General features: G+C 34.3%; 2 protein-coding genes across 2 annotated transcripts; one reads left to right on the top strand and one right to left on the bottom strand.

The window, feature by feature from the left end:
• Window positions 1–20: 20 nt before the first annotated feature.
• On the bottom strand, window positions 21–10,978 carry LOC128556982 (NPC intracellular cholesterol transporter 2-like). Its single transcript, XM_053543270.1, has 4 exons — window positions 10,831–10,978; window positions 8,470–8,577; window positions 1,614–1,786; window positions 21–161 (listed from the first exon to the last, which is right to left on the bottom strand). The coding sequence occupies exons 1-4, from the start codon at window positions 10,904–10,906 to the stop codon at window positions 75–77; spliced, it is 444 nt and encodes a 147-aa protein (XP_053399245.1). The 5' UTR covers window positions 10,907–10,978; the 3' UTR covers window positions 21–74.
• Window positions 10,979–17,536: 6,558 nt separating this feature from the next.
• On the top strand, window positions 17,537–22,137 carry LOC128555144 (NPC intracellular cholesterol transporter 2-like). The gene is made up of 4 exons (XM_053536672.1): window positions 17,537–17,670; window positions 18,548–18,652; window positions 21,293–21,465; window positions 21,968–22,137. Exons 1-4 carry the CDS (start codon window positions 17,589–17,591, stop codon window positions 22,049–22,051), a joined length of 444 nt encoding a protein of 147 aa, XP_053392647.1. The 5' UTR covers window positions 17,537–17,588; the 3' UTR covers window positions 22,052–22,137.
• Window positions 22,138–26,722: the final 4,585 nt, after the last annotated feature.

Raw genomic sequence — 26,722 nt, 5'->3', positions numbered from 1 at the left:
TATCCTCCGTAATTTGGAGTTTTTGTCAAAAACGTTTTATCGTAATATCTAAGCTGAATGACATAAGTATTACACTATGAAACAATTTGTAGAGCAGTAGCAAAACAGAAAATATCTTTCTGATTCTCGTCTTTTATTTCCCATTTCGCCGCTACACGTAGCTGAAAAAATGAACAAGACTTTATTACATAACTGCAAAAGATCTACACCAGAGTGTCATTATAAACCTTTTTTTCCGTTTATATGTCAATTCAAATTCTGTAAAAGATGGCTTGTATTTCACAAGAAAATACGAACAGACAGAAAACAAATTCCAACTGCAATAGAACTATATCAAAGTGTCATTATAAACCATTTCGATTATATAGCAGTTCAAATTCTGTAAATAAGGCTGGTATTAAATTAAAAGATACGAACAGACCGAAAACAAATTCCGTATTGTACTATGATGAAATCCAGTGCAATATAATGCGTGTGTCCGGACTTTTTTTATCAATATTCATGACCAGTTTCTATATATAGTTCAAATGGGAAAAAAAATTTACCAATGAAAATCGAAACGGAAAAAATCTTTTAAAATGACAAACGATTCCTTCTTACATGAAATTGCCAACTTCTCATAGTGACATTATTTAAGTTTGTCTTTCAATAAATCTTGTGTTTAAGGGAAGCAAAAAAGTAGAGCGTGCGTAGGCAAAAATGACTTCATGACATTCCAAGGTGTATGCAATTTTCAGTGTAATTATCATAAGTTACGGTCCGCTTTTAGTTTGCAGAAAACCTTTTTTTTGAACTGAAATGGTCATCATATCAGTAGTTTTTTCTGAGATATTGTATTCGGCCCTCGCAGACTGTGTCGGACCGCCGCGTAATCCGTCCAGACAAAACTCTCTCGTTCTGGTTACAACATCACAAATCCAACTAGCCTGTTGTGTTGTGCCGGTGAACAGATAGATATATATTAAACTTACAAGGGATATACAAAAAGATTAAAGAGCGTTTCTTGAATTGTAACACAGGCATATTTTTATGTCTGAAGGATTTGTAAGACGTTTGACCGCTCGTAGGCCGAAGTGATCACTCTAAACACGATCTGTTAAAATGTATATACTCTATTTGGTTTGTAATAAGTGTGCTTTTTTACCGTGTGACTATGAAACTGCTTATGTATGAATATGAATAACGAGATGCTGTATATTAAGTGACTGAAATAAAGGTACGTTTTTGATCTGTTCTGGTATGTTTTGATAACGAAAAGTAAGAGAAAAACTCCAGGAAGAAGTGTGCATATTATGTTAACCCGATCACACTAGTTTTTATCCAACATCGACAGCTTAAACGTTCCAAAATCTTAAGCAGACATCATTTGAAATCTGAACATGACAACTGGCATCGAAACTGCAGTGATTATGCTAACTGATGAGAAAAACGTGTTAAAAGTTTAACTGCTATTCCTTGGCCTAAGGAATATTCGTATATGATATCAATCAAGCCATAAAATCCATTTATGTTTATACAGTAACTAGCGCTACTTTACTTAACAGGGTATCGGTCTAAAAGATGCAGATAAGTTCAAATCTGTTTTGTTTCAATGACTAGAGATATATACTTACACTAGGAGCAAAGTCAGGACAAGTCATTGTGTTATTGTAGAGGTATGTCTTTCCCGCTTCAATTGGACATGGTACATTCTTGCCACAAGCATTCTCAGGGTTCAAAGGAAATGGAACTTGGAGAAATCCTAACCCTCCATGTAGATGGTTGTGGGCTTCTTGAACAGTTCGTGCTAGAAAGAAAAGAGAATAGAATAATAATCGTGAATACACGCCAGTTACAATCATGCGTACTACTCCCGCACGATAGTTTGAACGACAGCATGTCTATATTATTGTTTGATAGTTATGACTCTCATTCATCGTTGAACCCTAAAAGGTTGCCGATAATAGAAGTTAAGTGCAGACTATAATGTTATACAAAAACATTTTCTGTGTTGAAACGGTTTAAAGAAGGATAGTCATAACTATCAAAAATGTTATCGTTTGAGTTATCTTGCAAGATATATAATATTTGTAATATACACAAGACCATCCACTTTTGTTAATATTTCCTTATATTCATCGACAACATTTGACAAGTCGCTTTGTGAGGTTCTTCTACTCATGCAATGAATTCCCAGTCCAATACTACCACTTTATATTTCCCGCAATAGTGGTGGCTGATAAGCGTACCATGACAAGTCTATATCTGCATGTAGTTCTCGTGCGGCTATCTGTGTAATCGCATTCGCATTAACCATTAATAAACAGGCTATAGTATTTATCTTTAATCAGCGGTATTCAAGAAATTATAGTATAGTGGACGCAACTTGACCCCGATGGTTGATCTTTGTATTATTATACATAATGAGGCACAACCTATTATTGAAAAGGAGTGAAACGCTTCATCTCATTGCATTCATAAATTTAAAACTGACGTACATTCATCGTGATATAGATTTACTGCACCCTTGATTTCTACAATGAAATAATCGATATGAATAATCAGTATAAGGTCAACCATCGCGGTCAAGTTGCGACTACTACATATAGGTATCGCACAGTAATAAGGCGCTTTAAAATGTAAACAAACAAAACAAAAACATAAATTTAAGGTACTTCCGCCATCTTGAATTTAGAGTGACCTTCATTTGAAGTGTGAAAATATAGTGAACAAAAGCTTTCAAATGCAGCTGTTCCAGAATACAAAAAGAGCTCAGTTTGAAAGACCTGAACTAAAAGTACCTATATAAAAAGTAAAACTAAAATTTGGAAATAAACAAAGAAGATATTTTACCTGTATTTTTCCAAATATTTGGTTAGATTTATAAATCCTTTCAAAATACTTTATTAAAAATTCATGAATGGCAAAAGTTAGTTCAAAGTTTCAGTTAGTGCATAGGAGAATTGTCTTACTGAATAGAACTAAACTTATTACAAAATCTGTTTTCAAATCTGACCACCTCATGTATTAAAACGAAAATAAATCTGTACATATTGCTATTTTCAGCATACATAAAAGTAGTGCAATGTGCGGACTATGATTTTTGTACGTATGGTGTACCAAACTGCCTAAAATTGTAAGACAAGTCTCAGACTTAATGTGAACAAGATTTGGCAACGATCCAAAATTCTTTTCAAAGGTTTAATCTATTATAGTGGAATTTATGTACTTTGGCGCTGCTTATCTCACGGAAAATTTGGTAGAAATGGAATTTTCGGCACTTCCTGCGGTAACTACCGAAATTACTTAACGTAACTTTCTCACTCATACGTGATTGTATATTTATAAATTATAAAAACAATCGAAACATTTGCTTTATCACGTTATATGCAAATATTTTTAGACAATCTTGAAACATTAGGCCACAGTATTTCCGCATACTGGTCCGGGACAAGTTCGATGTGTATAGTGATTCCTTATTAGATGTTTCATGCGTCGAAAACTTACCAATTTTTATCTATCGACTTTTTAAACAATATGAGAATAATGCAGCATGTTTTGGAAAACACAGTGAGAATAAATCGCAGAAAAAATGTACAGCCAAATATGTTAGGAGGTAATACAATTTGTATACAGTTGTAGATAACTACGAAACATTTTACAAAATGCAATCAGTTCAACTTCTTACGCGAAAACCTGATGATTAAAATCAGCAGTATCTCAAAAGTAACTTTTCTGCATCTTGGTTCTTCGTTAAACAATGATATTTTTTCACACTTCCATAGATTTAAACTGATAATAAATGTGCATTGAAATTCCGGCATAGAAATGGACACTGACTTTACATTACAGCGGAAACAGCGGTCCAGTACTAAGACTGTCTACGAAACCAAGGATAACGAGTTATTTATCTGAAAATTACGAACATTGGGATCAGTGTTCAGTATACACATGAAAATGATAGACTTGCTATTTGCCGAGTGCACACTTGTTTTCTATCGTCGTTAATATAAAGTAGACTAGTAAATATTCGTACACATGCATAATCTCATAAACACTTCTTTAATGCATGTTCTCTGAAATGAACAAATAACTGGCTCAACTGAGACACCATACTTTAAAGTAAATTCAGTTTATTCACCACGAGGTTCAAAATGCACGGGAGTCTCGTGACAGTACATGCCTTTAATTTCACATGGTTGAAGTGTAAACAAATAGTTAAATTTGCTTCGTTTTATTTCTCACGGAAAAGATCGGACGGTTTTTTATATTGGAATAATTATAGAACATCTATGCATTTAAAGTTGAAAGTTAATTGTTTTCTACAGGACGTAAAACTGAAACAAGTAAGCACTTTTACTTTTTCGGCAATGTTCCTCAGGTGAACTTTGACATTGTTTACGAAGATAAATCAGTTTTGTGTCATCTTGAAATGCGTTGTTCGGCTGAAACGTATAGTTCCCGGAAAAGATATAAAATGGTTTATTTTGGGGATTTTTGTTTTATTTATAAATTCAACACAATGTGCAATAATTCCAGTTTTTGAAAATGATTGAAATTCAACTTTATTTAAGAAAAAGTTTCGATCTTTCAGTAATATTTTGTCAGCGGATGCTTACAAATTTTAAGTGAAACGGCTTTCTTGTCCAAGGGAGGTGTGTAAAGCGAAAAACTATCATTACACATTGCGTTTATTCTTTAAATGTGAAGGATCGGTAACAGATTAAGGAGATCGGACAGTGAAAAACTATACTAAATGGATATCTCTAACCATGAATAAGGAGACATACATATTTCAGTAAGGAAATCTCAGGTAAAAGAACAATCATATATTTTATTCCTTGAAATAAACATGGCGGCGAAATATTTTAGAAAAACTGTGCACGTGTTTTGCGCAATAGAATGTTTAACGACATTTTCTTGAAAAAGTAACGCTCGTGTGCACTATTTTGGCATTTCTTTGATTTGAAAATAAATACTTTATAGCAATTTAGGTTGCATACGATACCAAAATTTTGCACCAAAAATGTTCACTCATTTTCTTCCAAAGCACCGTGGAGATAGGGTTCAGCGTAGCTTTCATGCTCGCAAGTTTACCTACAGATATATCTTTTCAACTTTTATCATACATTTTTTGTGTCCTTGCATTTCGAAAGCTGTTTCGAGGGTTCTGATTTTTCACATGAATTTCTAATTTCAATTTGCGGAAATACCTTAAGTCGACACACAACGTTTACGCTACAAATAGCAATTCCTCGTTGGCCGAGCGGTTTTGGTATCCGCCTTATACTTTTTTTGTCGGAAGTTCGATTCCCGGACCCGTAAAATGTATTTTGAAAACTGTATTAAATTTCTCAATACGGTACAACAGAAACAACAAAAGTTTTTCAATCTAGTACAAACTTATATATGTCATTGTAAATATGAGTCATCTTTAATATGATCTAATGTTTTGAGGCTTTCGTGAATAAATTAGAAATCAGAGAAAAACACAAAGTATATAAATTAAATGCAAAATAAAAAAATGACGGATGCAAGGTTCGAACCATCAAAACTATCACTACAAAATGATTACATTTCTGTCCACTCAACCTACTGCTCCATCAAGTCCACTACTGATCTTACTTTCAATATCTTTCCTTTTAAAAGAGATTGCTAAGTACTGATTGTTTATTTACATGTTGCTAAAAATACTGTGCGTTACTTAAAACTTGACAAACAGCCACAACTGACCTTGACATTTATAGGGGAAAAATACAAATACACATAACTAAATAAATCAAGTATCTAAAATTGAACCTCAAACAAGAGCTGTCACTATTAGCGACAAACGCCTCCGAAGCGTGCCTAAGAATGCTATGTTGTCTGCGCAAAATATGCAAGAATAGTTTAGGTATGAATCATTTTGTGTCCAGATAAAAAAGTTCTCCAAAAGTAACATTGACCTTGGAGCTAGGGGTCTGGGTCCTTAGCATGACACATCAACTCATTATAGGGAACATTTGTGATAAGTAATTTTAACATCCCTTGGTGAATGGCAGAGTTATTGACCGGACAAGAAAAATACAATGTTTACCATTGACTTCTAAATGTGACCTTGACCTTGAAGCTAGGGGTCATGGTCTTGTGCCTGACACGTCATCTTGATAGGGAACGTTTATGAATGCCAAGTAATTTTAAACTATCTTTATCGATGGAAGAGTTATAGAACGGACAAGAAACAGACCATGTTAACCTTTAACCTATAAAAGTGGCCTCGACCTTAGAGCTAGGGTCTGGATGTTGTGTATGACACGTTTTCTCATTGTGGGAAATATTTATTCCAAGTAATCAAAATCCCTCGATGAACTACGAACAGGACACGAAACAGACCCTATTAGCTTTTGACTTCTAAGTGTGACCTTGACCTTTGAGTTTGGGGTCTAGGTCTTGCACGTGAGACATTGCCTTATTATGGTTAACATTTATACCAAGTTGTTTTAAGATCACTTTATGGATGACAGAGTTATTGACCGGACACGAAAAAGACCCTATTACCTTTGACTTCTAAGTTTGACATTGACCTTGAAGCTAGGGATCTGGGTCTTGCGCATGCCACGTCGATTTATTATGATAAACATTTAAATGGCAGATTTACGAACCGGACACGAAACATACCCTATTAACGTGTGACCATGACCTTGGAGCTAGGGGTCCGGGTCTTGCGCATAAAACGCCGTATCATTAAGGTAAATATCTATGCCAAGTTAATACAAAATCCCATCTTGGATAGTAAAGTTACAACCTGGACAAGAATTTACAAATTTACGGTCGGATGGACGGACGTACCTTTTGGGCATAAAAATCAAAGAACTAACTGTAGTGTAAATATAAAGTTATTTGCTGAATCATCGTTTTAAGATGTAAGGGAGTTATTAATATATACAAAACCCTAAAATTATCAGATGTTGGTGTTAAAATTCACGAAATAGATATATGCTATTTTACTTAATTAAACAATAATATATTAAGCCGCATAAGCTCTATTGGGTTTAATATGTGCACTTGTCAGTAGTGAACATGATATTTACAACTATGCTTTGCAGCGATGTTACATTTCGGAATGTCACAGAAAACGATAGATAGACGGGTAGGCAGACTGGCTGTACGCATCACTATTACCCGGCACTGAATTAACAAACTGTAGGGAATCTAATTTGAAACATTTTCGTTTTTTTGTCGTGTTGCACGACCTGTGGAGTTTCAAATATTGTTAATTTTGTAAATAAACCTCTGTGTGTTAAAAACTGCTGACATTTTTAATGTACGCAACCCACAAAAAGACGTGTGTTGTTACATAATATACAGTGACGTTGCAAAACAATTTAACTGTTATGAATCTGTGGCTTCGTTTCTGACGATCCGGAAAAGTCAGATACAGATCTGGTCGTCATTCGCTATAATCTAAATGCATAACGTAATATTGACAATGCTTTTCGTCCAACGGTGATTCATCTTGTACATCAGCAGCCCAGTGAACTGATGCATGATAATGCCTGTCCACATACTAATCGGCTGACGAAAATTTACATCTCCAGGCATAGCGTCAGCGTTATTCCGCGACCGGACATGAATCTAGTCAAAACATATGGGACTCTCTTGGACTGAGGGCAAGAAAAATCGTGTTATTAACATTCATGACCTTATATCATCCTTTGTCCAATAACGCTCAGTCGATGAATCAAGAGACGGGGATTGTCGGTACTGAGAAGTTACAGAATTTCAAGCACACATAAAGTGCAGAAATAATGAAAATAAGGTAACTAACTGACAATCCTAAAATTTCGGATTTCAGTTTTTGCCCCATAGTCATTTAATGCGGATTAAGCCACCTTTTGATATTTGATAATGATGAAAGACACTTTATAGTGTAGAAAGATAAATATCCCCAATTCTGTTACCAAATTTGTGTATCTTTTATAAGACGGAAAAAATAGTGAAACTAATGTGCACTGTCTCTTTTTTCCCTCGGTTCGGTATATAATCAAAATAGTCACGTCACATTTATTTCGTAGGAATTTACGTTAATTGCAACAAGCAGCAAAAACTAAACAGAAGCTTGTATTGATGACAAGCTATTCTATTTATAGTCAGGCTTTACTAGGCCAGTCATGTAAATCAACAAACTTTAAGGTAACTAACATCTAAATGCGAGAACGTGTATCCGTTTATTACAACTTTTAGACATATCTGGCAGAGAAAATCTCTGGATAGTAAGTCATTTTTTAAAGAAAATACTCGAAAACTAATGGTGTTGTAAAAAGCGCCAAATACATGATGTCGTTTGATACTCTATTACCAAACCGAGTTGGTTGCGTCGCTTGCATATGTTTTGATTTTATCTTCTAATCTATTTTTTGTAAGAAAATGCATTTTCTTTTGATATACTATGGAAAGTTTTAATAGAAGTTGATAATAACAGATAACTTCATAAAAATGTATACAACTTACTTGCTGTAAAATTTACAAGAACGGTGTAATCTTGGCCTTTATGCACGATACAAGGTTCTCTTTCACACTGCATGACTCTGATAGAATTGATTCGGGCATCTACAGAACCTGAAATAAGAAATGAAAATACAAATATGTCTATAGTCAAAATAACAAATTTTAATTCAACGCGTATTTTTTTTTGTTAAAAGTAAAATTATCTCATTTCTTTATATAATAATCAAGTGTCCTTTGATATAAACTTATTTACATACGATCCATTTTGCAGTTAGTTTGATGAATACAGTCCTATTTTTCGGTAGTATGTAAAACAGAGCATACTGTGGCGTTACTGCTAAACATTTGCTATCGATAAATCAGTTTCTTGTACAATAATGAAAGTAGTAGATACATGTGTATGGCAAGCCAATTGTCCAATAATTACGTGAACCCTAGTTCACGGTCGAAAAACTAGGATTAACGATCGATAAACTAGGTTTTTCGAATACTAGCCTATATTTTCGAGCGAAAACATAGGATAACGCCGTAAACCATAGTTCACGCTCGTAAATGTAGGTTCACGATTGTAAACCCCAGTTCACGGTCGTAAACATAGGTTCACGTTCGTAAACTATGGTTTACGAGCGTGAACCGGGGTTTACGAGCGTAAACATAGGATAACGATCGTAAACATAGGATAACGACCGAAACTCATAGTTCAGTCGAGAAACCTAGTTTATCAAACGTAAACCATAGTTTACGGTCAATTTATTAGGATAATAGAATCAACAATGAATTTCGGGCGTGAACATGGGTTTACGGCCATGAACCTATGTTTACGAACGTGAACCTATGTTTACGACCGTGAACCATAGTTTACGGACCTGAACCTATATTTTCGAGCGTGAACCTATGTTTACGAACGTGAACTTGGGGTTTACGAGCGTGAACTTAGGTTTACGTTCGATAAACCAGGTTTTTCAAACGTAAAACCAGGTTTTTCAAATACTAACCTATTTTTTCGAGCGAAAACATAGGATAACGTCGTAAACCATAGTTCACGCTCGTAAACGTAGGTTCACGTTCGTAAACCCAAGTTTACGGTCGTAAACATAGGATAACGACCGAAATTCATAGTTCAATCGAGAAACCTAGTTTATCGAACGTAAACCTGGGTTCACGAGCGTAAACTATGGTTTACGCCCGGTATCTTATGTTTTCGCTCGAAAATATAGGTTAGTATTTGAAAAACCTAGTTTTACGTTCGAAAAACCTAGTTTATCGATCGTTAGTCCTAGTTTTTCGAACGTGAACCAGGGTTCACGTAATTATTGGAGAATCGGCTTGCCATATACATGGCATTTTTCGTTCAATAATTGAATAACGTATGCTCCGTTTTCAATTTCGGTATTCGCTGCTGATGAATTATGCTATAGCCTAAATGTCATTGCCGGTCCAGTACCTTAAGGTATTGGACCTGTAATAGAGTACTTCCTTTTTGAAGAGTATTCAATTCCTACCATAATCTTACGTTGACTGCAATTTTCAGAGGGGCGTAGGTTCAAGCCCCACTGGGACCAATTTTTCCCTCCCATATTTTCCTTCTTTTCTAGTAAGTTTTTACTTCTTTCAAGACTTATTATGGATGTATTGTACAAAAGTCGAAAATTTTCATTTTATAAACGATTTCTTGCTGTTCAAAGTGAATTTAACTGAATCGGGGGTGGGGGGGGGGGGGGGGGGGGGTAGAGTTAGACATCTTTAAAAATACTGAGTTGCTTGCGGTAAAGGTTCTCTATTTTGCCTTCATTCTTCAGATTACATATTGTGGAAGAAATGCAGGCAAGTTTTACTTCTGCCCCAAGGTTATTTTTGAATGAAGAGAGCAAAATTCAAAACAGACCCACAGGATTTGACCTTAATTTTTCAATGTTGGAGTTAGAATTCTGTATCATTAAATCTGTTTACTTGAGGCACCCTAGAAAAAAATGATATTTACAGAGTTATTTTGTGTTTTATAATTGTTTAACAATAGTTTGATGTTTCTTTTAACAAAATTAATGTTGTTACACAGTAATGAATTCTCTGCAAACGTTTTAGATAGTGGCCATCACATTCAAATTTGTCTCTCCTTGAGCTCAAGGAAATGCCATAAATTATACAACATTTACAAAAAAACGGCACGTTTTTTAAAGTTGTTTAAAATTTGCAACACAGTGCGAAACATGGTCAACATTAAGAATATACCAAGCAAATGCCATTTTTTAAACATTACTATTAGGGGTCCAATACCTTAAGTTGAAATGTCTGTGATTAGCAGTACGAGTGAAAACAACGTGTAAAATCTTACAGAAAAAGATCAAAACAAAGATGACAACTTACCACAGTCGTGTACTTTAATCTCAATATTAGCAGTTACAAACGACACAGCGAGGGCTAAACTCACAACTTTAATCATTTTGAATTACTTCTACACGCGGCAGAAAATGATGATCAAAGACATGGATATGTTTGATTTTGCCGACTTTTATAGGAGTTATCTAGCCGTTCATAAGACTCCCTGATAAACGGATATTCATACAGATCAACGATTGGGGTCATGCAGACGGCTAAGCATATATGGTGCCACTTTTTCACACATCGTACCATGTGAACATTCCATTTTGTCTCTGTTTGTTGAAGTTTTTATCTCTTTAAAAGGTCAGTAACTGTAACGATAAGAAAAATGTTTGTGTCCTCTAACTTCTGTCAGTCCACTACAATTTTTTTTTTTGGATTTAACGTCGCACCGACACATGATAGGTCATACGGCGACTTTCCAGCTTCTAATGGTGGAGGAAGACCCCAGGTGCCCCTCCGTGCATTATTTCTTCACGAGCGGGCACCTGGGTAGAACCACCGACCTTCCGTAAGCCAGCTGGATGGCTTCCTCACATGAAAAATTCAACGCCCCGAGTCCACTACAATTCAAGTTCGATAGCCTGTAAGCATTTTACCCAGTTGGTGGTAAAAACTGTATGTCGTTACTTTATATATATATTACTTTAGGTATTTTAATAAAGTGTTTTGAAAATAACGATAATAATTATGCTTTATCGGTTTAATTTTGCCATTTTACTCAAGGACTTCGCCTATTCCATGAGTGAAAAATAAGCCACTCAGAAATAAATATTTAATTAGAAATACCGTCAAAATACATACTTGAGATTATTTCTTATTGTCACATTTTCAATATTTGTTTTGTTAAACAGTGATTTTTTGCTCTAAATAGAATTACGTACCCTGTTATATACATATGGAAGCTATTTTTCTTTATACAACATTGCCGTCCCCACCCCCTGCATCAAAACCATATTTAACCAGCATATGTAGATATTAATTATACACATTTTCTGTAACTGTTGTGTTGATGGGGGAGAGGGGGGGGGGGGGGGGGGGGGCAGAACTTTTAAACAAAAATTATAACTACAGGGTGTTCCAAAATGTAAACTAACCAATATTTTTTATATTCATTTTAAATAATTTGATAGTCACATATATTTTACCTCTGTTTGTAACTCAAATGAAATACAAATGTTTGCAAAGCGTGCACATAGGTATATCATACATGTATAGTAGTGAGAGAAGCAAATAATGTGAAATCATTATTATTTGTTGGGTTGAATTGTCATTGGATTTGACTTATCCAGGTTGTTTGTTGCAGTGGATTGTCAAATGTGTGGTGTAAAATACTAGCAACACATCAGGTAATATACTTCATGCCCTCTTCGCGACGCGCACGCCACTAGCGATGAGGAAGTTATTTCCAGTTTTCTTATATTATTATTTTTTCAGTTTTCTAATCTTTTATATATTTTTTTTTTCATTTCCGCTTTTTTTTCATCTTTTTCTGTGCGTTTTTACTTATTTCTTTTAGACACATACTAAATGTCACACGTATTCATTACTTCATGTTCTTCCTTTTGTGTAAACTGAACTGAATATTGTTCTTTGTGGCGGACTAGGCCTATACACCACAACAAAGAGGTAATATGTGCAAAGCAGTTTATCTGACCCTGACTATAGTCTATCCAAAACAAATAACAGTTGGCATTGATATGCCTGTGATGCATAGGTCAAGAACAGTATTTTCTTTGCAGATCATATCAGGGACGGTTTCACATTCCGTGTGATGTGTCACTTTCCATGCAGATGGCATATACAAATATGGCTAGACTCGGAAACGAACTAAAAGGTCCAGCCGAGCATAAGGTGAAATTTTTATGAAGCGGCCTGCTTCTAATTTAGTCCTACAAATGACACATTTCGAATGTGTTTTGTCCACAACTTCAGTCCTGTTTTGCACAATATTATCTTTAGCGGGGCTGAAGTCACTGAAGTCAGGCTCATCCTGAGTTAACTTTTTCCGACACAGCTGATTTCGGATACATTTTATTACATGGTTTAGCCAAATATTGTCTTTGCCACTGGTACGTATCTCCAGCGAGAACCCTACGGCCTTGATAAGATGACTGCTTTTTCTTAATCATAAAGTTATACAGCACACACGTATCTGCTATCACTTATAACAGAGCTATACAGACATGTACATGTACTTGAATCAGCAAGTACCCACTGTAATAAAACTAACCGGTCATTTATACAGGTATATCTGTAGCATTCCTATTAGACCTTTATCACGGACACGGACATGGGAATGTAAATGTAAACGTACTCTGTACTTCGTTCAAATTTGGGGGGTTTTCTCAAACATGTTTTAGGAACTTGTATTAAGAATATAAAAGCGCATAGTGAGATAAAGGTTTAGCCCATTAAAGTAGCATGTTGTATAGGCTAATGAGCGACCTGTGGAGTTTCCACTTTTTCTATTTTACAGAAAGCAGTCAATGCGTAGAAAAAATACAGATCTTTGACCTATTTGTTATTATGTGGGAAAGGGTAGGCTGTACTGAAACAATAAAAAAAAAGAAACACAAATAATTGAATAAAAGAAAGGAATATGAATAGAAATTACAATGAATAACTGAGGGTCGATGTAGAAGTGTATCTTGGGTGGGGTAGGGGGCTGTGGGAGGATGAGGGGTTTAGGGTTTTGGTGTTTTGAATAATACAAATTTTATCTATTTTAATGACTCATATTTTTGTGATCAGTGTGTAAGTGTCAGTGTGTTGGAGGAAAAATTAGAAACAAAATGAGCTGTAACACGGCCTGTAAACACTGGCTCCACCTGTTTTTGGTGGCAAACGAGGTGAGTTGAGTCGAAGAAAGAGCTAATGATACTTCCGAGGTGGCGCTAAGTTATAAAGAAAGTCTACTTCTGTAACAACATGAAACAGAATTTCAGTTAAACGGGTATATGGTTCCAATCATAAAAGGTTTGGATATATTGGCAGCTGCAGCTAATTTTAAACTTATTTGATACTTAAAATAGAGACAAACGTTTGAGGTTAATCTTGGGATATTACATGCTTATAAAAACTCCAGCTTAAGATTCATTTCAGGTTGCCTGGGTCAAGATTGTTGTATCTAAAACGATAAATCTTGTTCACCGATTTACTATACTAATTTGATTGAACTAGTCTCACCAAACTTGGTTATTACGTAGAAAAACAGCTACCGGGAAATGAATTTAGTTCTGATTGAGACATATTGTCACCAGACTTGGTGTATTGCTAAAACCACCTTAAGAATGTATTTTTGGCCGCTAAGATGAAAAAGATCAACTGTTCAAAATTTGTTTTACTGATTGGGTTGATTGTTGTCAGACTGACAAGTTAAATGTCGTTAATTTACAAAGCTAAAAGACTATTTTATCAAATGGCAGGCAACAAGTAAAATTAAAGGAAAGTGATATTTTATTAAACTGAACTCGGTAATGTTTCGTAAAATGTAGATATTATATGTGTGATCGTCTGTGTTCTCCTTACACAGGCAATACTTATTTCTAGCAGAGTATACACTGTCAAGAATTATAAAAATATGCTGTGTCTTGATAATTAGGCAAAAACATTTGAATTTGGTGTCTTAGAAAATAAAACGCATCTCTGCGGTTATGTTTTTCAATTTTTATGTTTTGAGAAATCCCCCAGATTTTGACCATAGTACATAGTACCTGTACATTGTCCGTGTCCGTTGTAAAGGTCTATTTACACATGTAATGCATCAATACGTTTACATTATGAACAGTGTATAGATAAGAAAGTAAAGTAAGTTTAAATCAAGTACAGATTGTTTGCAAAAAACCGTTATCTTTTTTATTTATTTATTGGATTTTAATCTTAAAATGTTAATTTTTCATTAAATAAAAAGATTTTGCCACGTTTTCTTCAACTGGAATACATATATTTGAAACTTTCGAAAAGTGATGACATATTTTTACGAAAATTAAAGATTTTATTTAAAAACAAAAACATATACCCTGGCCTAGAATTAAAAAAACAAACAAACAACCCCCCCCCCCCCCCCCCCCCCCTCCAAAAAAAAACAACATCTTGATAAGAACGGATACAAACCAGTTTCTGCTGTAAAATGTTAATTTACACATTGGTTTATATGTGATTCAAAACTATTTGGGTATTGTTTAAATACTAAATGAAAATTGTGCATTCAAAAGGTAGGCTAGAAGCATATGATAGTGTCAGAAGTCAATATTTAACAGTCGGCGTATGCATTTTTACCAATTCGTATAATGTGTATTTGATTAACAGATGATAATTGAAGTAATTTTTTTTTTTATTTTGTATGAACAATGAAGTACAAATTTTACATTTCTAAACACTCCTTATCAACATATTTATCAATTATAGACGCCGGTGGTTAAATCACTTACAGAGTGCGCTGTGGCCTCTTTAATGACTAGAAAAAAACTGCTATTTCTATAAATGGTGTAACATTTTCATTTCTTTTTACGACCAGATCAAATTTTGATTACATAACCATTTTATGATAGGAATTCTGCAACGGATGAGTTTGAGTCTCCTGTTTTAGTTCAATAAATAAAACGTCTGAAATGGCCGATGACCCACGGTATCCTTTCAACAATACATTAGATCTTTGCAGTCATACTATTTATGTTAATGTAATGGTTTTACTGGTATAATATTTGAAATAACATATTCCGATTGTTTTACTTAGATTTTTCTGCTATCGATTTATCTCTGACAATATTATATGTACATATTATGCAGAAAAAAAACAATCAGAAGTATACATCCCGGTTTTAAATGGACAGAAGATGTCAGATTCTTTAAAATCTTCAAGTCTTAGCAAAAATCTATAGAGTTTTACAGTAACACCCCACACTTTCATTTTGGATGTTACGTTCTTTTTTAATTTCGTAAAATCGAAGTATTATTTCATTTTTTAGAAAATTATTTCGCTTTTTACGAAATGAAAAGTAGATAATACCAAAAAAATACAGATTAGTTTTTTAATTTTAAAACCGCAGTAATATTTCGTTTCAACAAAGTGAGATTTCTTGACTACTAAATGATACATTACTTGTATTTCGTTTTCTTCAAATAAAATTTCATTAATATGAATTTAAAATCATAAACATGTAAAATAAATTTTGAATATCACTGTATGAGCTCCGTATGAATCTCTGAGGTAGCGAAAGATTAAATTGCACAGAAAAAGGGTATGTTTAAATGATACTGCACAGGCTGACAGTTTAAGATTAAACGAATACAAAATAGCGCTTAGGAAACTGAAATGACACCGTAGAAGGTTTAATCACGTTAATCAAGGAAAATTGAATGACACCATAGAAATTTAATTGATACTGAGAAATGTCGAAAATACAGTAAATGGATGGCACCGCTACATGTTTTACATTGTAATAGTGCAACAAACGCTTAAATGGCAAAGCGAAAATTAAAGCAAAATCGTTTCAATTAATACAGCCAACGATTAAAATGCTTAAATGGCACGAAATAACGATAAAGTATGTAATCGAAGATTAATGTGCATCAGAGAAAGAAAACTGTTACTGTCGCATGTTAAACAAAACAGCTAAGTTAGTTATGTTATAGAAGCAATGCATTGTCTCAGCAAAAGGTTGAATGATGCAGTGGGAAAATTTCGAAAGTCAAAACACGTTTAGAATGACATGATATAATGATAACACAGAAATATTGACTTAGCAAAAAACTAATAGAAGCAGCAAAGGTATGGTTGACACTACATACGGGTAAGGTTCAAAGCAAAATATTAAGTTGAATAAGTCTGCTGATATTGTCTAGTAAATTGTATTTGCAAAATGATGAATGGCACTAAAGCATGTTTACTAACAACAATAGTTTTTTTGTACTCTATGAAGTTCAGTACACTAACGAAAATTGAAGGACAAATGAAAGCAAATGATAGAGTAATATTGAAAAGGAAGCGTTCTGTAAGTTTCAGACAGACTGAGTTTTGTGTACTGCTTTTGATAGCACTGCAAACTGCCATATGATACGTCCGTCAGACATTTTGTGACACCATAAATGATCGTAGAGAACTTACGGTATTGTTAATGCATGAATGGCATAATTCAAGCGGAAACCTCTTTCTGCAGCTTACTACTCGCTGAATAGTGACCAAATATAACATATAATGTTTGGGTAAACTATATAGAAAAAAACAACTCATACGTAACCGGGCATGGCTGTTTCTGTTATATAACCAGAGTTAAAGAATGCGCCATTTAAAATATCCCTTTTCCTTTTTCATTTATTCAAATGTTAAATATAATATTATGAAATTATGCAATAACCGTTGTAATTTGGGATGATTGGATGTTCCGTTTTAATTATTTCAAAACTATGTTTTAAAATGTTCATTATTTAGATCAAAACCAGTACTGTTCCCCTTTATTCAACTTCTTCTGTTCTATGACTGAATGCACGGCAATGTGCTGTGGGGTACTAGAGAGACAATGCCAAATACATGTATTGCCGAGTAATCTGATTGGATAATGTCCGTGGTACCACATATCGCCATATGACGCGAGTCATTTCACCGAAGATCAGAATTTATATCGCTGAAATGACATGTAGGCCGCGAGTGTTTGACTTAGAGACTTAGATAAAAGTGTTTGACCTTAGACGGAACGTATAAAAGCCGTCCATCAGAGGTTACCTTCAATTCATTAATCAATATGCAGTTCCTACATATCGTTGTAATATCAGTAGTTGCTGGCTGTAGTTGTGCAGTGTTGTTAAAACAATATACAGATTGTGGTAAGTTTTAGCTGTGTTTTCCAAATCAAACATTTACATTAAGGTTTTGTTTTAAAGCCGACAATTCAAAAATAAATATCACTTACGCAGTTTTTTTTATTCAAATGATGTTGAATGGTTGCATAACTGACAGCATTAACTTGATGATTTGCATTGGGACATGTTGTGTCTCTCAGGGAACTATTAAATCGATTCTGATTAAACTGCATGCATTCTTTGGTTTACATTTGTTATAATACAAAGTCGTTCATACGATTACAAAGACTGGTAGCTATCCGACGATGCTTGTTTTTAGATTATAATCAGAAACAAAATTACACAGACTTAAAACGTAAACTTTCTGTGAAAATTTCAGTTAAGCCGAAATACTCGACACTACCTGGAAACATTCCTCTCTCAGTCGTTTGGGACCTTCATGATTGAGTAATTAAAGTCCTTGGCCTCAAAAATCTATTGGTCCTGAACTTCGCATGTTTTTTCTTTGTTTTTTTATATATATATATATAAACTATTAAAATTTAACATTTAACACATCATGTATTTCTTTGAATGGACAAGCCAAACTGATACTTTTTACTAAAGACAGATATGTTAACGTTATTATGTATTGGATTTATAAAATAAATAAAATAAAGTGAAATTGTGTTCGTGTGCAAGCTCAATATTTTGACTTATTTTCAATGCTACATAGTGCAATCTATTCATAGAATGGTTTGTTTGTACCCACAGCGCGTGCATGAATCTTGGAAAAACCTGACGTAAACCGAGTTTGAATCTATCATTAACGACATCCCAGTTGGCTAGTAAAAGCCAAAAATGATATGTTAATTAAAATGATATGTTAATTAATGAAAATATGTACTTTGTTTGCAAACAGGAGGCCATGGAAGCATCCATTCAATCTCTTTGGAACCATGTGACAAAGAGCCATGTCATATAACCAGAGGAAATACCTACTACACAAATATAAACTTCACAGCGCGTGAGTACCTGTTTGAATAAAATGTTAATAAACATTGATAATGTGGCAGTAAACCTAAATACAATCGACACTGAGAAGTTTCGAAGCGTGGTTTATCGTAGAATAACCCGTGTTTTGAGTCCTTATGCGTAAGAATATATCATGAAGGCCGTATGCCTGGGTGATGTATTTTTTCGCATAAGAACGAAAAACTCGGGTATCTACAATAAATCAGAGTTGGGAACTTGATACTAACACGACATACTAGTACCAACAGTGTTAGAAAATTATTAATTGCTTTTCTGTGTCATGAACTACACTTCATGCTACCCACCTGTATCATTCTATACATAGAGGATAGCGTCATAACTTTGCACGCGCTGGGTTATCACAAAATAACAGTTGATTGATTTTCTCCTATGTGTATAAAGGTAATTTGCTGGTCGTGTTAGAATTCCCAGTACAGGTAAATCAACAAGGATGTACAGAGTTATTATTAATCTAACATTTACTATAGTAATGGAAAATACTTAATATCGCAGAGGGCTAGCACGCTCGTCTTCCAGTATTTTAGAGTTCGAGACACTGTAAAATATTTGCATAAATACTTTTTATGAATATCTTTAATTGCATCTCTTTTTTTTCAGCATCGATGCTGTGAAATTTTGAAGCTATTTGTAACTGCATTTTTGATAAAGCATTTTTTTTAAAAAGACATAGCATCAACAAAACAATACAAAGCAAAATCAATATATAATATCAAACAATACATCTTGAAAACGTATAACTGATACATATATGTATGAGTAATACATAATAATCAAATCTAATCCTAACTTAAAAATCAGTCAGAATACGTAAGAGTAATCAAGATTCCGAACCTACGCCTGTCAGGGTAATGAACGGTACTTCCGTCCATTTAACCCATTAGACTATTTTGCCTACTAATTACTATCTATAAATATTTTATCTATTAGAAAATTTAACGTTGCATAGTGTCATAAGGCTAAATGTAGATATAATATCTTTCTGTCTGTGCAAATACTTTGTCACAATTGAACATTTGTCATTATGAAAATTCTAATTAGAATCAGTCACATAATATTCTTTCAGTAAATTTAATTTATGACATATTTTCGTTGCAATTTTATATGTTACGCCGTTCCTGTTGTATACAGACAAAGGCATCGGAAACTAATATAAACTTTTCCGTATAAACCCAATTATATGACAGATTATCTTTGAACACCCCTGGACCTATTTGACCCAACTGCCACATCATAATAAGTTTATTATACAGTTATTATTGTGAAAGAAGTGCATGTTATTTGAACACGATTTTTTTCGTTCGACAACAACAACAACAACATTTTTTTAGATATCTTGAAATAAATGCTATATTTGTTAAGAAGGCTTTAAAACTTAAATTACTGACAAACTATATGTTACGGAAACACATGAGAATTTGCTGTTTTTACTACTTTTTACGATGAAAATCGAAAAGCGTTTGTCACGCTTTTACTCCAGGTAAACTGTATCGATTATAAACATCTACATTTTGAGTTCGTTATTCATACTTCAGCTATAGCGCTATTGGTTACGACGACGGGAAAATGTCTTCATTGCCGCGGCGGTCCGGTGTTTGATTCCCGACGCGGTCATCTTTTTTCTTGATTTGGAACTTCTTTTAGAATATTTTAGAAACAAAAATTCATATTCTAATGTTCATAATATGACCAAACTTCAATTTGAAAGAAAGATTATTCTTTAGCCAAATCTGGGGGCATGCTCCTTTAAAGGACTCTAGGTTACGTCGTTCTGAAATGTATGACATGTACATGTGTCAAGTCATATATACACTGTTTCATGTTTCATCTGTTCATTAATGAATTGTGCGAGTTTCGGACCTGGCTTAGTCTTTTTTTTTTAATATATATTGTTTAAAACAGCAACATTAGTACTAAAGTTATATTATTCTCCTTGAAAGATATACAAAGCTATTTTGTTATTGCTGAAGTGTGGCATAAAACAAAATGTACATAACATTTTGTATATTACTATCTAACTTATTAAAAAATACTCTGTACATACAAAATTAACTTTGTCGTTCAAAATGTACGATTTTTCTTTCAGTGAAAGTGTGTTGTTATAAAATAATCTTATTATACCAGTAAAAAAGAACAAGGAAAATTCATAAAGTGGGCGATTGCTTTAAAATTGTCTTTAAATGTTGTTATAATAGTGGTTAAAGGAGTCAACATTTGAATATTCTGCCTTAGTCATGATACTTTTAGATGAAGACATGGTGTCAAAAATTTGGTATATCTTCCATTACAACGCCCTTATTCTGGTCTTACACTCAGAAAATGTCAATATGTCAGATCAATGTAAAATGTGATCTTCATTCAAACTATATCTATACCAAAAATCTCACGTTCCGTCACACATAGTTTGAAATAATACACAATAAAATTACTATGTAACATATTGGAATGGAGCAGTTCATACTCTTATTCAAGAAAACTTTGGTGTATTGTTTGCTAAGTTCATGAAAACATATTTACCCTACTACTTTTTGCACTGCTGTTTCTGAAATATCGGTGTATGACGGTGTCCTGTTAGATTTTGCCATATCATTCGAATTTATTTTACTTAATACAGAGGAACACAGCAAGAATTTAACAAACATATGTCATGGTATAATAGCTGGTGTGCCAGAGAATTTCCAGGTTTCACCAAGTAGCGCTTGTGGCAATGGCGTTTCATGTCCTTTGACTCCCGGACAATCAGCGGTGTACAAAGCTAGTGTAACATGTCCATCTGATGCCCCACAGGTACAAGTGTATTGAAGCCATGCTTAAATTTAGGATGAAGAATAAGTTATTAAAAATGGACAGAACAAGACATAAAATGTATATAGGACATTTGAGACATGAAATTTTGTACTGATATTAAGGAAACATAAGGAAACATAAAGAATGCGAATGCTCAATTTCTTCTTCGTTTCCTAACAGAGTCTGACGCTATACTTCTAACAACCCTGTTTTTTGTATTTTATATGGTTACTTTGAAAAAAGAAACAGATCCAAATCAGCAGTTTTAGATATTAAATGTTTGCAAAATTGAGGACTCTGATTTAATAAAAGAAAGGTGTAAACTGATTGTTTTGAATGGAGTACCTACAAAAAATAACTACCCTTTTATTGTCATCTAATTTAATAGTTAACTCAATCATTTAACTCAGCTTTATGACATTTTATGTAATTAGTTGACAAAGCTGCTAAGTCTACTATTTATTGACTATATTGCCTAACTTCCTTGTGGCTTATATTTCAGGTTCGCCTTGCTGCAAAGTGGGAAGTACGTGACGATAGAGGCAAAAATTTAATCTGTATAGTATTTCCACTTACGATTGATTAGATATATAAGAATGATATTATGCAATCTTCAAAGCTGATTGTTGTATGTTAGTTTCTTTTTCTAGAATAAAAGTTGTATACACCGTGTTTCTATTTGCTGTGAATAATCTCCCTTAAATGACATTTCTCGTCATTTCCTCTCATGTTGCTTCTGCGCTTGTCATGAAGACAGGTTATGATTAACTTTCCTTTATGACAAGCTTTTGTGGGCTATCACAAAAACTCCGCTTTAGAATCAAACCGAGCCTGCAACATTTTCGTTTTTGTTGTTGAGCGACCTGCGGAGTTTCCACTTTTTCTATTTTATTATCACAGCAGCGTTGTCTGTGCCGTGTGGCGGCCGTAAAAAGTCTCCCCGTACATTCAATCAGGGCTGTTATATTTCGATCTTCTCAGATCGTTCAGCACGACTTTTATGTCGTGTTACTGGTACTGTTTAGTTTCTCTGCATGAACATTTCGGCCTGGGTGGTTCCAATACTCCTGCTTTCATAGCTTTGGGTATTGTTTAATCACCCCTTGGATATGGTGCCTGCTTTTTAATTTTGTCTTTTGGCTTTTTTCCCTGTGATATGCAGGCTCCATAACCTCAGATCCCCTTTCTAAATTCAGTTTGTTTAGTTCTGCTCATTGTTTTCTCGTTTAGGGCAAACCTATTACTTTAACTGGGGACCATACCCCGCTTTTCATGGAATTACACACTAGTGTAGCATTGAAGGTTCCATGTGCACCGCCGTATGAACACATCTGCGGATGTCTCTAAATTGTTTTTTTGTACTTTTAGCATGTGTAAATGTTGAGTTCTGCTCAACCCGGGGCTAGAGGGCGTGGACGGTAGAATGCATTTCCACTACCGTCCATGAACAGGCTCAATCAAACCGAGCCTGCAACATTTTCGTTTTTGTTGTGTTGAGCGACCTGTGGAGTTTCCACTTTTTCTATTTTAAATCTATTGATGCAGAATCCCGGGAAGCATTGAGTTTTTAAAATATGCATCCGTCCGTCTGTCTGTCCGTTATACTTTATTGTGTGCTCTGCTCCTCCAACAGTTTCCATCCAATTGAAATAGAAATTGGTATACATGATCAAAATGAAGTGCGCACCCGTTTATTTTATTATTATTAGTAGTAGTATTACTAATACTTCTATCATCATCATCATCAACATCATTTTTAAAATCATTGTTGTTATTGCACAGTCACACCTGTCTATAAAGAGCACCCTCAGGAGAGGTAATATGTGGTCTTAATTGGGTAGTGGTCTTTATTCAAAGGGGAAAAAAACACTGTAAATTTTAAAATGGAAAACAAAACAGGTGGACTATTTAGAGGAAGGTGGTCTCTGTCCACAGGTGGTTTTTAACACAAGTTTGACTGTACTTCATTTATCTTGCTCTATTCTCACCTTCAAAGTGTTTTATAGAATGCATTCCAAATATACAAACAACTATGGATTCATAATTTTAACAAGTTTGAAACATTGCATTCTGATTACCAGTTTCATTTCGGTAACAGTTACATGTTGCTAGGACTTTATCATAGATTTCCTATTAAGAAAGCAATCTGACTACAGTACATCTCCAATTACGCTACGCTTAGAAGATCAAGTGCTTTAGTCAGATTTTTTAAGAAAGCAAACTTTAAATTCTTTAAAGTAAAGTGGGCTCATAACATGAATGATAGAAGTAAATCTAGACTTGTTAAACTCGCTTTATCTTGTAATGATATTTTCAGCTTATTTTAATTAGTAACACTCCTTCTCTACTGACACAATTGTAAATTCTAACAGATATTTTCAGGTACTTTTTCATTCTGGGCATTTTATAGCGCAACTTTTGTGGGTTTATTCATTCCGCATCTAGTCTTGTACATTCCTTGAATAATACATGCGCTGTTCTGTTTTGTTTCATTTTGTTACACTTGTCTTGCTACTGTTTTTCAATTTGTGTTTTTCTTATTTTTATCACGTGCTTGTATTAAACCTTGATATAGAATAAACTTGAAACTTGAAAACTAAATTAAAACCAAAATATTAAACTAATTAATATTTAAATTAAATTTTGAAGTTTCGCAGTTTGTAGCATTTTCTAGGGCATGCATGGTCAAAAACTGACATGGTGATATAAATATCTAAAGTTACTATAGTCCATTTTAAAAGTACTTCGTTTTACCCTAGGTACTCCAGAATTGAGCTCACTCATTGGACCTTTAGAATTCTTATGGTCTTGTTATGATTTCGAATTAAAAAAAAACAACAAAATATACTACTTGAATTAACTATTAAAAATTTAATTAATTATACATGAATATGAAATTACTGATATACATCCAAACAAGACAAACTTATATGAATATACATCTTTTATAAAACATTATAGAACTAGAAGCTAAGTTCTTGAGCATAGCTGTTGAATATTCATCCTTGTTTTTTCCCCATCCTCAGACAATTCCACCACTTCTCCACTCCATCCTCATTTAGTGACTTCCGCAAAACCGTTGCAAATAAAGTATGAAGAGCAAAACAAACACAAAACCGTTATTTTAATCCGCAGCAATGCAACAGTAAGTAAAACTTATCTAAAGATAGTATTAGTTTTATTTTTTAAAATATACCAGACTTTCAAATGTGTGCATAAATACCATTTTCGGCTTAATACCAACAGTTTTGGTAGTTTTATTGCATTTTCAATCACATATGATAACGGGTCACATGTTTTTCTTCAAAAAATGTCTGTCACGATATATTTGTCAATCAGTTATCCTAACTGAAGCTAAAAAGGTAAAGAAAAGTGATGTGAAAGGGCCATCGTAGGCAATCAACTAGCTTACGGCTGACGGTCTCTCTTCAGTAACAAAACACGCCTCTGACAGAGCTCGAACTTTCGACCTCTTGATTGAGGGACATACGCTTTATCCATTAGACCACCCCAGCTCTGTTTTATTTGCCCAGTTTTATTATCCCCCGCCGATGAAATCGGGAGTGGGTATTGAAATGGCGTTTTCCGTCCGTCAGTCCGTGCGTCCGTCCGCAGCCATTTCTCAGTAACTAGCAAGTAGAATTTCACGAAACTTGAAATAAACATGAACCAACATACCTCATGGATGCCCGTTAAGTTTTCTTTTGGATTGGTCAATTTCACTTACAGTTATTGCCCTTGACTTAATTAAAAATGTCCGTCGGCATCCATTTCTCAGTAACTAGCAGGTAGAATTTCATGAAACTTGAAATAAACATGAACCAACAATCAGCGATGATGCCCGTCAAGTTTTTTTTTTATTTGGGCGGGGGGGGGGGGGGGGGGGGGGGGGGGGGGGGCGGAATGGAGAGTTAGTCAATTTCCCTTAGAGTTATTGCCCTTGATTTAATGAAAAAAATGCCCCAAAATCTCTGTCCGCAGCCATTTCTCAGTAACTATCAGGTAGAATTTCATAAAGCTTAAAATAAACATGCACCAAAATACTGCAATGATGCCCGTCAATGTTTTTTTTTGGATTGGTCAATTTCCCTTATTGTTATATAAGTTATTGCCCTTAATTTAATGAAAAATCCACGTCTGCAGCCATTTCTCAGTAACAAGCGGGTTTGAATTTCATGAAACTTGAAAATGAATTACGGACAAAACATACTTCGTTTATGGGCCCGTCATTTTTTTTTAATTGGTCAATTTTCCTTAAGAGTTATTGCCCTTTCATTGTTAAAAATCTACAGATTTGTACATAACAAACCAACCAGTATGTAGAATTTCATTAAACTTCTTTCATTCTTTTCCATGAACATTTATTATAAACATGTGAAGTTGTGTACCCACACCTGGTAACCACCTTGCCTTGGTCACACCCACCTCTCACCCCCACCCCGAAAAAATGTCTTTCCTATTTATCAATATTTTTTCAAACCTTCCATGAATATTTATCAACATGCAAAGTTGTACTGTTCCCCCACCTCACTCCTCCATCCCGCTGAGTCATGCCCACCACCCGATCATGCATCCCGCCACCAATTTTTTTTTTTCATTTTAATTTTCCATCAATATTTATAATGAACATGTGATGTTTTGTACCTCACCCGGTCACCCCCGCTGCCCCTTCCCCTCCCCCCACAAAAAAAGCATTCATTTTCTGTTAAATTGATTTTAACTATTGACATCATTTGCTCCTTAGTAACATCCTGAACTTTTTGCGGGACATATTTTTTTTGCCATTCTTCACCACAAACCCTTTCGGCGGGGGATACCAATTCATCGAATTTACTTGTTATTTCATACTCTGATCTGCAAACAAATTAAACACTTAAACTGAACTGCTCTTATTTAACACTATTTGACTGTAAATATGAAGTTCTGAGAAAACAATAATACTCACCAAACCGTGAAAAATGTGATACATTTTAGTTGCATCCATAATCAAAGCAAGTTTGCAATAAGTTTGTCTTTTTTTAATTTAGTTTCAATCCAAAATAGCTCAATATCGCAATGATTTCGTGACAAAAAATACAACCTAAATATCAAGCAAAGATTTGTCATGTGATTTCAGCAGAACAATGCAATGGAGAAATGTCCTACAGACAAATCAATCTTGAGGAAAAGATTGATTCTGCCATCATGCAATACCATTGTTTTTTTCCGAACAATTTTCCTATTTAGTTTCTAAATACCGAGTTAGTTAGTATTTTAT

This window comes from Mercenaria mercenaria, chromosome 1 (genome assembly GCF_021730395.1).
Source record: "Mercenaria mercenaria strain notata chromosome 1, MADL_Memer_1, whole genome shotgun sequence".
NCBI lineage: Eukaryota > Metazoa > Mollusca > Bivalvia > Venerida > Veneridae > Mercenaria > Mercenaria mercenaria.
This window is presented reverse-complemented; position numbering and strand designations above follow the sequence as displayed.

Coding starts and splice junctions, on each gene's coding strand:
- LOC128556982 (XM_053543270.1), bottom strand. CDS start 10,906: ATGATTAAAGTTGTGAGTTTAGCCCTCGCTGTGTCGTTTGTAACTGCT. Junction 8,578..10,830: donor GATTAAAGTACACGACTGTG/GTAAGTTGTCAT, acceptor TTCTTATTTCAG/GTTCTGTAGATGCCCGAATC. Junction 162..1,613: donor GTCCTGACTTTGCTCCTAGT/GTAAGTATATAT, acceptor TCATTTTTTCAG/CTACGTGTAGCGGCGAAATG.
- LOC128555144 (XM_053536672.1), top strand. CDS start 17,589: ATGCAGTTCCTACATATCGTTGTAATATCAGTAGTTGCTGGCTGTAGT. Junction 17,671..18,547: donor AAAACAATATACAGATTGTG/GTAAGTTTTAGC, acceptor GTTTGCAAACAG/GAGGCCATGGAAGCATCCAT. Junction 18,653..21,292: donor AAATATAAACTTCACAGCGC/GTGAGTACCTGT, acceptor TACTTAATACAG/AGGAACACAGCAAGAATTTA.